General features: G+C 61.7%; 1 protein-coding gene across 3 annotated transcripts in view; it reads left to right on the top strand.

Annotated features, from left to right (window-relative positions):
* The window catches only part of Kcnq1 (potassium voltage-gated channel subfamily Q member 1), a 292,310-nt gene extending 283,133 nt beyond the window's left edge, over positions 1–9,177 (top strand). For all 3 annotated transcript variants that reach the window (XM_076844874.2, XM_076844873.2, XM_076844872.2), the window contains one exon: positions 8,959–9,177. In XM_076844874.2, the coding sequence (XP_076700989.2) occupies positions 8,959–9,177 (219 nt within the window). The remainder of the gene's footprint in view (positions 1–8,958) is intronic.
* Positions 9,178–15,695: the final 6,518 nt, after the last annotated feature.

Here is a 15,695-nt window from a genome sequence, read left to right as displayed (position 1 = left end):
AAAGGCAGCCTCCAAACCTGCGCTGAGCACAACAAGCCAGCAAAGCCACGCCATATCAGGTTACCTCTGATGTCCCCGCCACCAGGATGTAGCATCTCCTGTGCCACGATGGTGGAAATAGCTGGGAGGGTAAACAGGGGTGCTGGCATGCCTGCGGCAGGGGGCGGCCCGGAGGGAGGCCAGCAGGTCCAGCAGGCCACGGCCTCAGCCTCACCCAGAGCCGCGCAGAGCTTCCATCACAGAACCCAGGAACAGACGAATGTCAAGGCAGTGCCAACGCGGCAGGCCTGGGGCGCAGGGCTCCAGCGGGCAGGCGCACGGCAGCTCCTAGACGGACAGGGGTTGGGCCAGTGTGGCCAGGAGCAGCCTGGGAGGTTGCCCCAAGGGTCCAGTGCAAGGCCACAGTCCTGGGCAAGGAGGGACCAAGGATGGCCTGACAGACGTGCAAGGGAGACACCGGGGGTGGGTCCAACCCGTGTCAGGGGCTGGGGAAGTGGCCAGAGGCAGCTCTGAAGTGCCCAGGGATCCCACCTTAGCCTCAGCCCCCAGATGTGACCAGCCCGAGCCCCACAGCTGCCCTGAGCCACAGAACAGAATCACTGGGCCCTCCCTGTTGAGGGGTGCCAAAGCCCAGGTCACCCAACAGGTGAGGGACGTGGCCACTATTAGCCTGGCAACTCCCCTGTCTTGAGGGAGGCAGCGGTAAGGTGGTAATGGGATGGACAGAAGTGCGTGGACAAGAAACAGGGACATAAAGCCGCCCCACCCTGGAGCCTGAGATGCCCATGAGATGTCCGGAGCAGGCATCCAGCACCCTGGGGCCTCAGGCCTGGGCTGGAGTGAAAGCTGGGGAGACATCAATGTCTAGATGGTTCATGCGAATGTTCTAGAAAGGACAGCCATGGAAGGAAGCCTGGGATGGCCAAGGCAGCAGAGGGTCCCACAGAGGAAGAGCTGGCGGTGTCTCCTGGAGAAGATCGGCCAGGGAAGGTTGGGTCAATGTCAGTGTGGCAACAGGGACAGCCAGGTACGGGTGGAGCCCACACTGTGGTCAGGAGACCCCACGAGGCATGTCCAGCAGGTGGCCAGCGCTGGCACCAGGGGGAGGGGATGGCAGTGCCACTTCCCAGAGGCTTGGCCATGAGGGGAACACAAGACGTCTGTTGGGTGAATGAGGGACAGTCACGAGGAGGGGCTCCACCGAGTGTGTCCAGACGGACCCCATTGCTGGCCGAGGGGGGCACAGATGCAGGGCAGAGAGGACACAGTGGTTCTGGCATGGAAACGGAAGCCAGGAGGAGTTCTGAGGCCCTGCAGCAACAGGGTCAGGGTTTTCCAGGGACAAAGAAAGGGGACAAAGGGACAGCTGGGCATGAGGACAGAGAGAGGTTTGCTGGGATCCTGGGGTAGGGTGCATCTGGGGTCCTGTGCTGCCCAGGCCCCAGGTGTTGCGGGGAGCTGGCGGGAGCGCAGTCAGCGCAGGGCCCACGGAGGCAGCCCTGGGACAGACTGGAACCCCAGGGGCTGCTGCCCACCTGCCACCTCCCAGGGCCCAGGGCCGCTGGCCGCCTGCTTTGGCCGAGGCAGTGGAGCTCCCTGCTTCCCGGCACAGAGTGTTCTGCCTGGCGCCCTCCTGGCTTCCGGGACGCAGGCGGTCGTCAGAGGAGAATCAAATGCAGGTGGGGCCCGGGCCGGGGCCAGCACAAACACGGCTCCTCGGCTCCCAGCCCCTTTCCAGCCGCCCTGCACTCCCACTCGCCTGACCAGGCAGGGCTGCTGGAGACGGGCAGGCGGGCGGGGGCAGCTGCCTCCCCAGGCAGGACCTCGCAAGGCCAGGGAGGGGCTGAGCAGACCCTTGGGGAGGCCGGGTCTCCTCCCTCCCCTCCCCACCTGTCAGGGGTCCTAGGCAGATTCCTGCCCTCTGTGCACCGAGTTCTGCCACCAGGCCCCGCTCCGGGAATGGGGACAAAGGCCATGCGGGAGCTGTGTGCTATGTGGGCCCCTCGAGCTGCCACTCGGTCACCTCTGTCCTGAGCCCTCCTCCAGGATGGTGTCAGCAGTGCTGGGGAGGCTGGTGGCCACGGACGGCTCCAGGTGCATGTCAGCCCCAGCAGGGATGTTGAGGTGGGGCGAGGCCACGGGTCAGCAGTGTGGGGCCCCTCGGTGCCAGCCCAAAGGGCTGCGACTGGACACACTCAGACCCCCATGGGCTAAGGGCCAGGCAGAGTGTGAGCCACATGACCACCCAGGAGGACATTCCAGCAGCTAGAGGAGCAGAGAGGAAACCCTGTGACCAGGGCCCATGAAGAAGAGGTGGCTGGGAGGGGCAGCAGAGGCCAGGATCCCAGGCACCCCTTGGCCTCGGGAATGACTTCACCTTTTGCTCAGAGTGCGAAGGAGGGGTGAGGGGCAGGCCCCTGTGTGTTCTAAATAGAGGAGTGAGGGGCCTCCCTCTCAGACTAGGGAGGCAGAGCAGAGTCCTCAAGGTCACCCAGATGTTTCCTGGCCACCTCCCCTGCTGTTTCACCTCACCCTGCCCCCACATTAGAGCTGTCTGGTGAGGATCCTCCAGTCGATGTAGACATTTGGGGAACTTGTCCTAAAGGGATGTCACGACTCAGTGGAGTATAAAAGGTCACACCAAAGGCAGGTCTGTGGTTCAACACGGTCCCTCACGAATCCAAGCCTCCCCAATAAAATGCGAACCTAACCGGACTAGAAGGAAACATGTCAGCCTTGGTCTGGGGAAGACTGTTCAAGCATGCACAGGCCCGGACGCCCCAGGGAGGACGTGGCTTCAGGAAAAAGTGAAGGAGGAAAGAGGAGAACTAGGACTCCGGAGGGGCAAAGGCCCCCCAGCCGGTGGGAAGTGGTCTAAACCAGGCGTCTGGAGAGCCGGTCACACCGTGTGGGTGTCGGGGCCGTTTTCTGAGATGGAGGAGAAGGCTGGTGGCAGCAGGGGTTCTGCGTCCTCATTGGCCTGCAGAGCCGAGGTGCGAAGGAACCTGTATGGCTTGGAGATGGGGTCCTGGAGCCCCAAGAAGACACAGCCTCCTGCAGGGGGGCCAGCAGAGGGGCCCAGACTGAGTGTGGGGGGAGGGCAGGGTCGGCCCCACCCTGGGGGCCACTTGCTAGGGCCTGGCGCTGGTGAGGGTTCTCAGGGCCAGGCCCCCATCAGGGGCGGGAGCTGGCAGAAGCCTGAGGCTATGCTGGTGAACCTGGTGGAGGGACTCTTCCTGCCCTGGCACCGCTCGGAGGGCAGGAGCCTGCATTCCGGAGAGGCCTTTGGTCACGGGGCCATGGTAGGGCTGATGGTGGCAGTGGCTCAGGTCACTTCCACAGTGTGGCGTCTTCTGGCCACCCAGCAGGCAGAACGGTGAGAGACATGAGGACAGCAGTGGGACAGGGCCCTTGGTTCATAGCCTCGAAGGTGACACCCACCTTACAAGGCATCAGGGACCCAGCCCTACCGTGGACACCAGTTCTGGGCCCAGGTAGGCAGGAACCTGCCTCCCCTGCCCCAGGCACCGCCATATTCCTTAAATAGTGCTGGGTCCCCCAGTGCTGCCACTGAGGCCACTCGGCAAGGAGGTGGGGGGCCCCGGGGGGGGGGGATAACAGGGGAGGAAGGCCTGCAGGCTGGGTGGGGCTGAGGATGGAGGTGACATTGGCAAGACCTGAGCCCAGCAGCAAGGACAAAGGACTAGAGGCAGGACACCACCATGTTGGAGGAGCAGCAAAGGCCCAGAGTGGAGAGAGCAGGAACAGAAGGAGCCCCAGGGATGTGGGGGTGTGTCCGACACCTGAGGGGCCCCGGGGGTCCGGGACAGCAGGGCAGCGACGTGAACTGGTCTGTGTTTTGAAAAGACCCCCGTGTGGAAGTGTAGCGGGGTGGGGACGTGAGCCACTCGGCTACCGGAGCAGTCCCAGCAAGAGAGGGGCTGCCAGGCTGGGCTGGATATGCAGGGACGGGAGCCCGGGGGGTCCAGGATGCAGCCCACCAGAGCCTGAGGCACCCGAGGGCTTGCAGCTGGGAGGGAGGTGGAGACCCCAGGAGCGGCCTCCCTCACCCAGCCCTCCTGTAGCCTCGCCCTGCCTCTGCCGGAGTCTGTGGAATGAGCAGCAGTGGCTCTGCCCCCAAAGGGACTTAGAAATGAGACACATACACCCCAGCACACAGTAGGACTTAATAAAGGCCTATCATGGGCCCCACACCAGCCCCCAACTTGTGTCCAAACTCCTCACTATGCCCCGGGGACGCACAGTGGGCTTCCTCCTCTCACCAATCCCCATGTGCGTCCTGCGTGACGTGGGACCCCACTGCGGTGGTGTCCGCCCGCCCTCGCCCATGCCAGGAAAGCTGCACAAGAGCAGAGTCGGGAGCAGCAGCCTGGGCAGCTCCGGGGGGTCGGGCTTCCGCCAGGCCCCTTTCACCTCCTGGCCTGTAGATGCCGGGTGCAGTGGAGGAAGAGCCGGCCGGTGCGCAGGTGGCCTGCTGGCCATCTCCCACACACCTGCCCTTTTCCTGGGGCCTCTCCCCTGCCCCTGTGGCCACTTTGGTGCCAGGGCTGGCACCCACTAACCCCATGCTAGCATTAAGCGTCTTGAGGTTGGCCCTGAGGGTGGCTCCCAGGGTGGCCTTCACCTTGTGACCCCACAGGGACCCTGGGCTGCCTCTCCAGGAGGACCACCCTGCCTTGAACACTGTCCAACAAGGATCCCAGGGAAGCATGGGCTGCTGCCCCAGGGCGTCCAGCCCAGGCACATCACGGGCTTCCTCCCCTGGGGCTGGGCCCTAGCGTCCCTGGCCTGGCCTGGCCTGGCCTGCCCAGCTGGCTAAGGCAGTCCGAGGATTCATGCCTTCGGGGGTCCCAAGCAGGGATCAAGGCTGGGCAGGTTCTGCAAAAATTTCTCTTGACTCTTTTTCAAGATTTTCTTTTGAAAACAAATTCATAACCACATCAAACAGAAACCCCCATTGCCTCGGGTCTGATCAGCAGCCGCCCCGGGCCTCTGACTAGCTGTTATTCTAGTGCTTTTCTCTCTTCCGAAGCCGGCGTAAGTCGTCTAGGGTTATCAATCGCTGAGTCGAGGCAGGGCACAAAGGGGCTTCTGTTGGCCCTGCCCTTTGAATCACTATCAAACTGCAAATAGTGGCGAGATCTGAGATCCCCAAAACTGATCTGTCTCATGGCTCTTGGGGAACACCAAGCCGGTGCCCAGCGTGGGCACTGCCTTCTCTCAAAGGTGGCAGTGCCTTGCAGGCACCTGCCCACTCAGAGGCGTCTCCCTGGGGTGGAGGCCTGGCCGGCCTCTCCCTGGGCTGCTGGTGAGGGTTCCCCTCCGCTCCTTCGGCAGCATCACCAGGACCCCAGAGGGGGACCTGGGCCAGGTGACTCAGGGATCATCTCTGTTTGAAGTGCTGTCTCAGGAACTGAGGTCTGGGGCTGAGAGGAGCCACCCTAAGCCCAGGCCAGGGCCCTTCCCGTGGCAGGTCAGCAGGCAGGGCAGGGAAGGCCCCTTCCACGGGGTGCCCCCAGAGCCCTGGCACCCCACGGAGGTGCAGGTAAGCAGGCTCCTCCCCACCCCAGCACATGACCTGCTGGGAACACTAGTTTGTCAGAAGAGGAAAGGAAGCCTCTCCAGGTCCAGTACCTGTGTCTCACTTGGCCTCCAGGACCAGTCTGAGCACAGCTCCACCCCACCCCACTGGGCCCGGCAGGGCCAACGGGCGAACAGTGTGGTTCCCAGCCTCGGGGCCTTGGCACCAAGGTCAGACACCAAGCTCTGGGGGGACGGCCCGGAGGAGTTCATGGTGTCCACGCTGGTCTGGAAGAGGAGGTCTCCCCACCAGGCGTGGATCTGGGGGACCCCACGGCAGCCAGGACAGTGTGGGAAGAACCCAGAGGTGACTAGATGACCCAAGAGGACGCACGGCAGCCCACGATGCAGGACAGCCCTGTGGGTGACCAGGATTACTCAGGAAGATCCTGCAGGCAGCGGGGGGAGCTGGGAGACCCCACAGATGACCAGAGGGACCCAGGTATCCACCCCGGCACCCAGAGGCTTTGGAGAGGTCCACTCTTTCTCCCTGCCTTCCCAGCCCTGTTCTTGTGTGAGGAGGGGGCAGTGTGAGGCCCAGACTCTGGGCCAGCTCAGGGACCCAGCAGCCCACTAATGAGACATCCCTGGGGACCAGAGACCCTGACAGTCCCTCAAAACACCAGTTGCATGGCCAGCACAGGGTCACAATGAGCTTGGGAACCAGCCCCAGCAGGGCGCTTCAGGGACTCCTTCAGTGGCACTGGAAGGGAGGCTCAGCTGTGCTGCGCCCGTAGCTACCACCCCACCCCACCCCATGCTCCCACCCCATTCCTCTGCAGGAGGCTGAGCACAGCTCTCCACGATGCTTGTCCTCCCTGTCACCCCAAGGTGGCTCAACACAGAGCCACACCCAACAGCCACCATCCTCTGCATTATGTTCCCCAAGAAGTCCCTACAAAGGCTTTCCAACCCATTAGCACACAGGGGACTCCAACAGATGTTCAAATGCCGTAAAGTGAAAATTTATGAAACCACAGATTTTCCTCTGCAATGTATTTGGTGCTTTAATTAATGCCAAACCAATCAATATCCAGCAAACTTAACCCAGGCCAAGAAGCCATGCAGTGCCCCAGGCACCATCCAGGAGGAGAAACCAGGATCCACCCAAAAGGAGCAAGCCTGGCGTTGGCTGCATCCACCTTCTGTGCATCCGCAGGTCCCTGGGCCTCAGTTTCCCCACTCGGCCCCTGAAGCCTGGCTGCCCCCCACTGTTCTCCCAGGGCAGAAGTAGGTAGGGACTGAGGGGGCTGGTCCTCCTGGCAGCATGAACCTCAGAGGTCCAGCAGGTGAACGAGAGGGACACCCCGCCTTGCCCTCTACCCGGCTGCCTCCCTCCTGCGTCAGCTCCGCCCTCGGCTCTCAGCGGCTGCTCCTGGGGGGTTTGGTTCCAGCCCCTACCCAGCTCTGCTCTTGACCCAACACCAACTGTCCTCCCATTTTGCCCCTAGTGTGGAGCCCTGGGGCAGGGGCTACAGGGGGCCAGGTGGACCTCAGAGGTCCCAACAGTGACCCTGAGCAAGGCCCCTCTTCTGGCGAGCCTAGCATCGGCATCTGTGGCTGCTGGCGGTGGCTGTCCTCTGTGACTTACAGAGAATTAGGATGCTGGTGGGCCCCTGGGGCAGGGGCCACAGAGTGGCTCCAGGCCCCCAGCCCAACCAAGCCAGGCAGCCCTGCAGCCTCATCACAGTGTGGGCACATCAAGTTCAACTGGGGAAAATAGGGAATAAGGCCCCCGTGGCCTGGGCAGTCTGACCTCAGACACACAGCTGTCCCTGGGCCTGGGATGGCTGCAGGCAGAGCAGGAGGGACTGGGAGTGTCCTGGAGATGATGCAGCCACCATGGCTCCAGGATGGGGACACCAGGCTTCCTCCTCCTGGAAGGGCAGAGGCCCTTGCCATGGAAGGAGCCTGTCGGTCATTCTGGGATGCAGGACAGGCCTTCCGCCCTCACCCAGGAGAGACGGCTCCTCTCCCTCAGCCCCTTGGGCAGGCCCCAAGCCGCCGCTCCTCCTTCCCTGCACCCAGAATCCACTGTATGCAGGAGGGCGGAGGACCGTGGCACCCATCCTGTGGAGCTGGACCTGGGCCCACAGAATCAACGGGCTGCCCACCTGGCCAGTGCAGGGTTGGTGCCCACTTTGCCTCCAGCACCCCTACACTCCAGCTCGGCCCCAACCCTAAGGGCCAGGTGGGCCCAAGGGGTCAGGCCTGTCAGGGACAGTGCGTGCATGTGTGGTGGACAGAGGCCCGGCGGACTCCTCAGGGCCCAGCAGGCAGCTCGTGCCTGGGTCGTCTCTGTGGTCTCTGCTCCAAAGCCACACATTCCATGAAGCAGTTCTGCAGGCCTGGCCCCCAGGTCCCCAGCCCCCCACCACCATTCCTGGTGTTTCCAGTGCTGTAGGTGGGGGAGGGGACTTCAAATCTGACAGCGTGCCTGAGGGGACGACCCCAAGAACCCTGCAGGCCAAGTACTGGCCCCGACCCGGCCCTGAGCCACCAGCGGAGCCCACGACCTCCCTAGACCCCCCCATGCAGGAGAGCACACGGCTCCTGGATGGGCACCCCCTCTCCTCTGACTGCCCGCTGCCTGCTCTGGCCTCCCAGGCAGGGCCTTCTCATCTGTTCTACCCTCGGGGCCAGCGGCCTCTTTCTTCCACGCCGTCCTCTGGCTCCTGGTTCATGTGGGGCTTCTCTGTTGGCCCAGCAAAATTGGGCCACCTCTGTGGGTCACCCACTCTGCCATGTTCATTCCAGGTCCTGACCCACCTCTAAGCCACCTCCAGGCCCTGTCCTCTGAACCCTCCCAGGCCCTAAACAGTGTCCAGCCCTGGTCTCTGCCACGCACCAGTCCTGCTACACTAGGCCCGGCCGTGTCCAGCTTTCATGTCCTCCAGACTGAGCAGGCAAGCCCTGATCTCTTTGACCGCCCCCCGCCCCGGAGGAGCCTGGCCTGGCCCCAGGAAGCTCAAGGTGGTGGTAAAGTCAGTACTCCAGAGCCAGGTCACCTGGATGCCCCTGAGGGCCTGGCCAGAGCTGCAGAGGCTGGGAGCAGGCTGAGAGACCTCCAGCCGCCAGGTCCAGGGGACGCCATGGAGGGGGACAGACTCCACAGTCGGCACATGCACATATGAGCAGGGTCGAGGGCAGCGCTGACCAGGTCATGAGTGACCTCCAGCCGCCAGGTCCAGGGGCCGCCATGGAGGGGGACAGACTCCACAGTCGGCACATGCACATATGAGCAGGGTCGAGGGCAGCGCTGACCAGGTCATGAGTGGCGTGTCTGCCGCGATGCTGGAGGGGCTCTGCACTGGGCTGCCCCCACCTTCACACTCAGCTCTGTTCCTGTCCCCGCAGGTGACGCAGCTGGACCAGAGGCTGGTGGTCATCACGGACCTGCTCCACCGGCTGCTCTCCCTGCACCAGGGCGGACCCCCTGGTGGGGGCGGGGCCCAAGTGGTCCAGTCCTGCAGCGAAGGTGGCTCTGTCCACCCCAAGCTCTTCCTGCCCGGCAACTCTCTGCCCACCTACGAACAGCTGACCGTGCCCCGGAGAGGACCTGATGAGGCATCCTGATGAGGGCTGGGCAGGGTGGGCCTGGGTGGGGAGGGCTGTGGAAGCCCCAGCGGCCCTCCCCACCTCCCTCTTAGCAGGGTACCCACCTGGACCTGGTCACCTCCCCAAAGACCCTGGGAGAAGGACGTGGTTCCCGTGTCGGAGCCATGCCACCAGCAGAGCCCATGCTTAGGGGCTAGGCCAGCCACCTCCTCCCCACCAATGGGTACTAGGACTCAGCTGGGTGTTGGGCCCCTCTTAGCTAGGCCATCACCCCAACTGTGGTGACGGCATCACGTGCATGGCCGCTGGGGCATGATGGTAGGGTATACCCAGGGCACTGGGCCTGGCCTGGGCTCAGAGAGCCAGGATACGGCACAGGCCAAGGGGGGCCAGGCGGTTAGATGAGGGGCTTCCTGGGGGAGACACAGAAATAGCCCGTATAGGGTCTGTGGGTCTTTGAGCCCTGCCTCCAATTCAGGGCCCAGCAGGGCACCGGCAGAATGACCAGAGGACAGCCTACCACAAGGCCTGAGAGCCTGGCTCGGCTCCGTGGTTCTCTAGAGAGGCTGACCCTGGGGCAGGGGATGGGGGTGCCCACCGCCCACTCTGGACAGACAGCTTCTCCCACCCCCTGTGGTCCCTGCCTCTGATTCTCCCCTGGTTGGAGCAGCTGGACAGACCCACAGACGGAGCCACACACCCCTCACCAGCTGCCAAGCCAGGGGATTTCCATGCGGGACGGGCTCCTCCGGGCATTGTCGGCTGGTCTGCGGTGGCTGGGTCTGTTCTAATGAGGTCACGGTGTGATGCTGATTGCTGATGGCGCAAGCCTTTCCCAATAAACACGGAGCGCCATGGTTGATCTTGGCCCTGCTCTCGCCTTGATTCTGCAGGATCAATGAGACCTCGGGCCCTGCCCTCCTGTCTTCCATGGCTGCCCTGGGCATCTGCCCCTCCTGGTCCAAGCTTCCCTACCTGGAGAGGAAACTGTCCCTCCCCGTCCACAGCCCCTCACGGTGGGACCCCTACAGTTCCCTTAGAGGCAGGTGCCCAGGCAGCCTGATCAGGTGTCCCCTATCCACACTGGAGGGCTCAGAAGCTCAGAGGGGCTTGACACGTGGCCCTGGGGATTCCACTTCAGGTGGTGGTGGCCATACATGACCATGGTGTGGTCACGGTCTGTCTCCCAGCAGACCCTGGACCTAGAGCAGGTAAGTTTGGTCCAGAGCCTGGTCTGGCTGGGGCAGCACTGGTGTGCCCTGGGGATTCCACTTCAGGTGGTGGTGGCCATACATGACCATGGTGTGGTCACGGTCTGTCTCCCAGCAGACCCTGGACCTAGAGCAGGTAAGTTTGGTCCAGAGCCTGGTCTGGCTGGGGCAGCACTGGTGTGCCCCTGGGCAACCACCCTCAGAGACAAGCCAGGGCCTCTCCATCCGCCCTACCCAGTCCTTGCCAGCCCTTGACCCAGGATGCCCCCTCCCCAGGACCCCAAGTATTGGCCCCTAAGGTGGTGGAATGCAAGGAAGGGCCAGGCCTCCCCTGTGCTCACACCAGCCCTCACAGCCTCCACCTCCTGTTGGCAAGATGATGTCCCCCACCTGTCCTGCCTTCTGGGTGGAAGGCGTACGCCAGGTGGGCTCCATCTGCCTGCCCTGGGCCGATGCCCACAGTTCACTTCATGGCATGCCTTCCTCGCAGTGGCCTGTGAATTTGAACAGTGCCCGTCTTCAAGACACCCTGGGCAGGGTTGGGGAGTGTCATGAGGCCAGTCTCAGTGCTCTGCACTCTGTCCTACCCCTGTCCTTCCAAGGTCCATCCTAGCCAGGCCATCAGAGCCAAGGGCATCTGAGGGTGCCAGGACAGAGCTATACTGAGTGTGTGCAAGCAGGAGGTGGCCAGCAGTGGGGACAAGGACCCAGGTGTGAGGTGGCAGGGAATGAACTCCAGGTCCCTTCATGCTGAGCACCCCAAGGCCTGTGACTCCTGGGGACTCCCCCCATGAGGCCTTGGTGTCCTCCTGACTGGCACTGACCTCCTGTCCACACCCACGGGAGGCGCGAACGTCGAGGACAACTGCTGGAATGCAGAATCCACTGTCTGCTCGTTGCGTAAACACCTGTGGAAACCCCGGGATGCGCTGGCCACCGCGAGGCAGGCCCTCCACGGTGCCCGGCCAGCCGCCACGGCAAGCCCGGCTACCGCGCCCGCCCGCTTTGCGGCCACCTTACCCACTGTGTGCCCGAGGGCTTTGCTCCTGGAAGGGCCTTTGCAGCCCTCTCGGGTGTGAAATGCAATTTACCTGAAATAAAGTCCAATTATGGAATTAGCTAATTAAAGCCTTGGTGCAGGCTGGGCCCAGCGGCCAAGCGCTCAGTGCCCGCCCGATGCCCGCGTCTGAGGGAACAGATGGCGCCCGGCCTGCCGCGCCGGCCACATTCCTTCACTCTGTCCCCCGATAAGTGACCTAGACAGCACACGACCATCTGGTGTGTGACACGTCCTGCGGGCCCCGGACAATGGCCCGGCAGACCTCTCCGTGAGAGGGCCGTCGCCCGGGCAACGGTGGCATGTGCAGCCCAGGCCCATTCACGGCCCCCTCCCTCGGCCCCTTTCTTCGGCCCTTTGTGGGCCTCGCCTCGGCTGCCTGGCGGCCTGGGCTGACAATACCCATGAGTATTTGTCCGCAGAGCTGGGCCTTTGTCTCCAAATTGGGCTCCCTTATTGAGGTCCTCAACGACCAATGGGTGCCAGGAGCATCTGCTGGGGGGGCCAGGAGGGGCTCCTGCCTCCTGGGGCACCCAGCTCCTCTGCCCAGGCTCCCCCTGCCAGGCTGTCCTCCGTGGGCACTGGACTTGGCCCTGGGGTGGCCAGTCCCGCGGGCTGGCACTGGTCGGCACTGGGGTTCTCCCACCTTGAGGCCAGTGCTGGGAGGAGGAGACCTTGGCAAGGCAGGTGCTGCCCACGCACCTCCCACCCCTGGTGTGCCAAGTGCCCTGGAGCAGGTATGGGAAGGGGGTCGATGGAAATACGACAGTAAGCTCAGGCGCACAGTAGGTGCTTAATAGAGGTAGCCAGAAACATCGCCTGAGGGTATGACACTGGGCTCTAGCCCCTCACAGGCCTGCTTGACCCCAGGCTCCTCCCCGGCCCTCCTGCATCCAGCTTCACCCTTGGGAGCCCCTCCCCACTCCAAGCTGAACCAGCTGCCCGAGCCCTGCACCCCCACCCCCAGCCGACTCTGGTGTCCGCTGCCTGGCCAGCTCCTGAGGTGCTGCCCTGCCTGCGGGCCCCTCTCCCGGAGCCCAGTTTCTCCAGCTCCTCCCAGCTCCTTCCCCTTTAAGGGAAAGACTTCCTTCCAGCCACTGAAGCAGGCAGGTGGCCCCACGGGAGGAAGGGACGGCAGGGAGGCTGGAACCAGGCAGCTGGCACACGTCTGCCCCACGGGGTGCTTGAAGGAATATCATGCCCACCTGGAAAGAAGCGACCCAGCACTGCTCTGGCCACGGGGCGCCTGGCTGCGGCAGGGACCAGGAGGGGATGCCATCTGACGGGCACCCAGGGGAGGGGCCACACTCTGGGCCTGAGGGAAGGGACCAGGCCCGCCCAGGCCCACCCACAGCTGAGCTGTGGCTCTAGGACACCCAAGCCAGCACCGTAGACCTGTGCGTCTCTGAGGACCCACGCCCAGCTCCACCCTGGTGCTGCCCTCTGGCCTGCAGTGGCACCTGAGGGTCTCAAGGCTGTTTCCCGTCTCCTCTGCCCCCAGTGACTCCCTGCCCCCACGTTTCCCTCTGGCCCCCTTCTGGAGGACTGGGATGGAGCTTATGAGCTGGGGAGGTGGTCCAGGCCCTGAGCCCCTGTCACCCCCACCCTGACCTTCGGCCAGCGCAGGTCCTCACCTGGGCCAGCCAGGGCTGGGGGCAACGGGGCCTGGGGTGTGCATGGGCAGCCAGAGTTGAGCAGAGTTCCATCCCCCTGGGCGCCGGCAGCTCCCTCCAGGGCACTCTGCAACTCCACTACGCAGCACAGCACGTGGGCAAGCCTGCAGGGCCCCGTGGGGGCAGAGGAGCCCCGAGCCAGCAACCTCCGGCCTCCCAGCCAGCTGCTGACTTCTTACCTGCTGGAGAGGGAAGCGGCCTCAGTTCAGGGGCCCCTCAGCCCAACGAGGCCGAAGCCGAGCCTGGAGCTGCCCTAGATGGCCCCCCGGCAGCTGGCTCCACCTGCGCCCCTTCTGCTTCTTGCTGTGGACCCCGGGCAGGGGACAAGGGCGTCCAGCCCAGCAGGGCCACAGCCCTGGAGACCCATCCCCGGCTCGTCCCATCTGCCCCTGACACTTCTTCCATGAAGAGCAGAATCTTTCTGAGACAGATTTAAAAGGGCGGCACCGTCGGCCGGGCACCATCTTCCTGCAGGGCCCAGGAAGTCACCCAGGGGAGGCAGACCAGGCCAGCACAGTGTGTGACCGCACGTTAGAAAATCCTCAGAAAAGACTGACCTCACGGGGTCTGGTGCCCCAACCTGCCATCCTAGTGACTGGGGAGGCTGAGACAGGAGGGTCACAAACTCAAAGCCAGCCTCAGCAGCCTAGCAAGGCCCTGAGCAACTCAGAGAGACTCTATCTCTAAAGAATTTTTTTTTTTTAAAGGCTGGGATATGATTCAGTGGTTAAGAACCCTTTGGGTTCAATCCATCATACAGAAAGGAAGGAAGGAAGGAAGGAAAGAAAGAAAGACTAGACCCTTATCTCTCACCATGCACACAAAAGTCAACTGCAAATGTCTCAAAGGCCTCAGAGCTAGGCCAGAAACTGTGCCACTCCTACAAGAAAATGCAGGGGACATTCCACCCTGTAGGCACAGGCAATGACGTTCTCAAGAGGACCCCCAAAGCTCAGGAAATAAGCCAAGGATTAATAAATGGGTGGCATCAAATTAAAAACACATCTGCACCACAAAGAACACAATTAGGAATGCGAATAGAGAACCCACAGAGGAGCGGCTCTCTGATAGAGGATTGAAACCTACAATATATGAACAACTCCAAGCAAATGACCCAGTTAACAAAGGGGCAAATGAATTGAACAGAACTTCTCAACAGAAGAAATACAAATGGCCAAAAAATACATGAAAAAATGTTCAACATCTTTAGCAATTAGGGAAATTCAACTCAAATCCACACTGAGCTGTCGTCCCACACCGGCCAGTGGTGCAGGGCTGGGGCTGGGGCTCAGGGCAGAGCACTTGCCTGGCACATGTAAGGCACTCGGTTGGATCCGCAGTACCACATAGGAATAAATAAACCAAATAAAGGTATTGTGTCTGTCTACAAACACATTTTTAAAAAAGACTATAAATGCCAATCAATGCTGCAGGATGCGGGGAAAGGAACCCTTTACACTGTGGGTGGGACTGTGAATTAGCACGACCCCCGTGGAAATCAGTAGGGAGGCTCCTAAAAGACCAGGCAGGGAACCTCCATGTGACCCAGCTGTCCCACTCCTGGGTATTGACCCTGAGGAGTTAAACCATCTCACTACAGTGACACACGCACACACCATTCACAGCCGCCAGACGACGGAGCCAGCCTAGGTGTTCCTCGGTGGAACGGGTGGATAAAGAAAATGTGGTGGACATGCACAGTGCAGTTTTAGTCAGCCACAAAGAAGAAGGAAATTATGCTATTTGCAGGAAAATGGATGGAACTTGAGAGCATTGTGTTAAGTGAATTAAACCAAACTCAGAAGGTCATGGGTCATGTGTTTTTTCTCATATGCAGAAGCTTGAGAGGAAAAAGGAAAAGAAAGAGGGGGTCTCATGAAAATCAAAGGAAGATCAGTAGAGGAAAGGGACCAGGGTGGGAGGAAGGAGGAAGGGGGAGTGCGGGGGGGGGCACTGGCCAGGCCACGCTGCTGCATTGTGTGCGTGGACAAACACGGAACGACAAATCCCCCCATTGTGTACAACTATAATGCACCGATAAAAAAAAATGTGGGGAAAAAGAAAGAAAATCCTCAGAGAAGAAATGGAGCTTCCAGCAGCAGAAAAGTCCATTTCTGGGCCAGGAAGCCAGAGGGCAGGGAAGAACGGCGTGGCCAAAAACAAGCTGGCCTTCTGGGACCCCAGGGATGCAAGGGCCAGGTCTGAGGAAAATTCCCAGGACCCAATGCAGCTGGTCTGCTGGCCCACACAGGCTGGTGAGTCATAAAGCACTGAACCTGCCTGATATAGCCAAAAGCCAGACCATCCTTCAGGACATGCCCACTAGTTCCAAGAAGGCTGCCATTGCTCCAGCCACAGGGGTAGTCCAGTTGGATTTTCAAGAAAATCTGTTATGCCTGACCATTGATGAGCTAGCCCAAACCCTTATGGTTGTTTCTTAGATTTATCCCTCCCTACATCCCCCCTGTGCACACACACACACACACACACACACACACACACGATGAAAGTCACCTCCATTGTGAAAGTTCATGAAAGCAGTGGAATGAGGACAAGCTAAAGCTGGAAGCCAGGGACCCGGTCCCTCTCCTGGCT

The sequence above is a fragment of the Callospermophilus lateralis genome, chromosome 2, assembly GCF_048772815.1.
Source record: "Callospermophilus lateralis isolate mCalLat2 chromosome 2, mCalLat2.hap1, whole genome shotgun sequence".
Classification (NCBI taxonomy): domain Eukaryota; kingdom Metazoa; phylum Chordata; class Mammalia; order Rodentia; family Sciuridae; genus Callospermophilus; species Callospermophilus lateralis.
The sequence above is the reverse complement of the archived record's forward strand: the minus strand, read 5'-3'. Positions and strand labels throughout refer to the sequence as shown.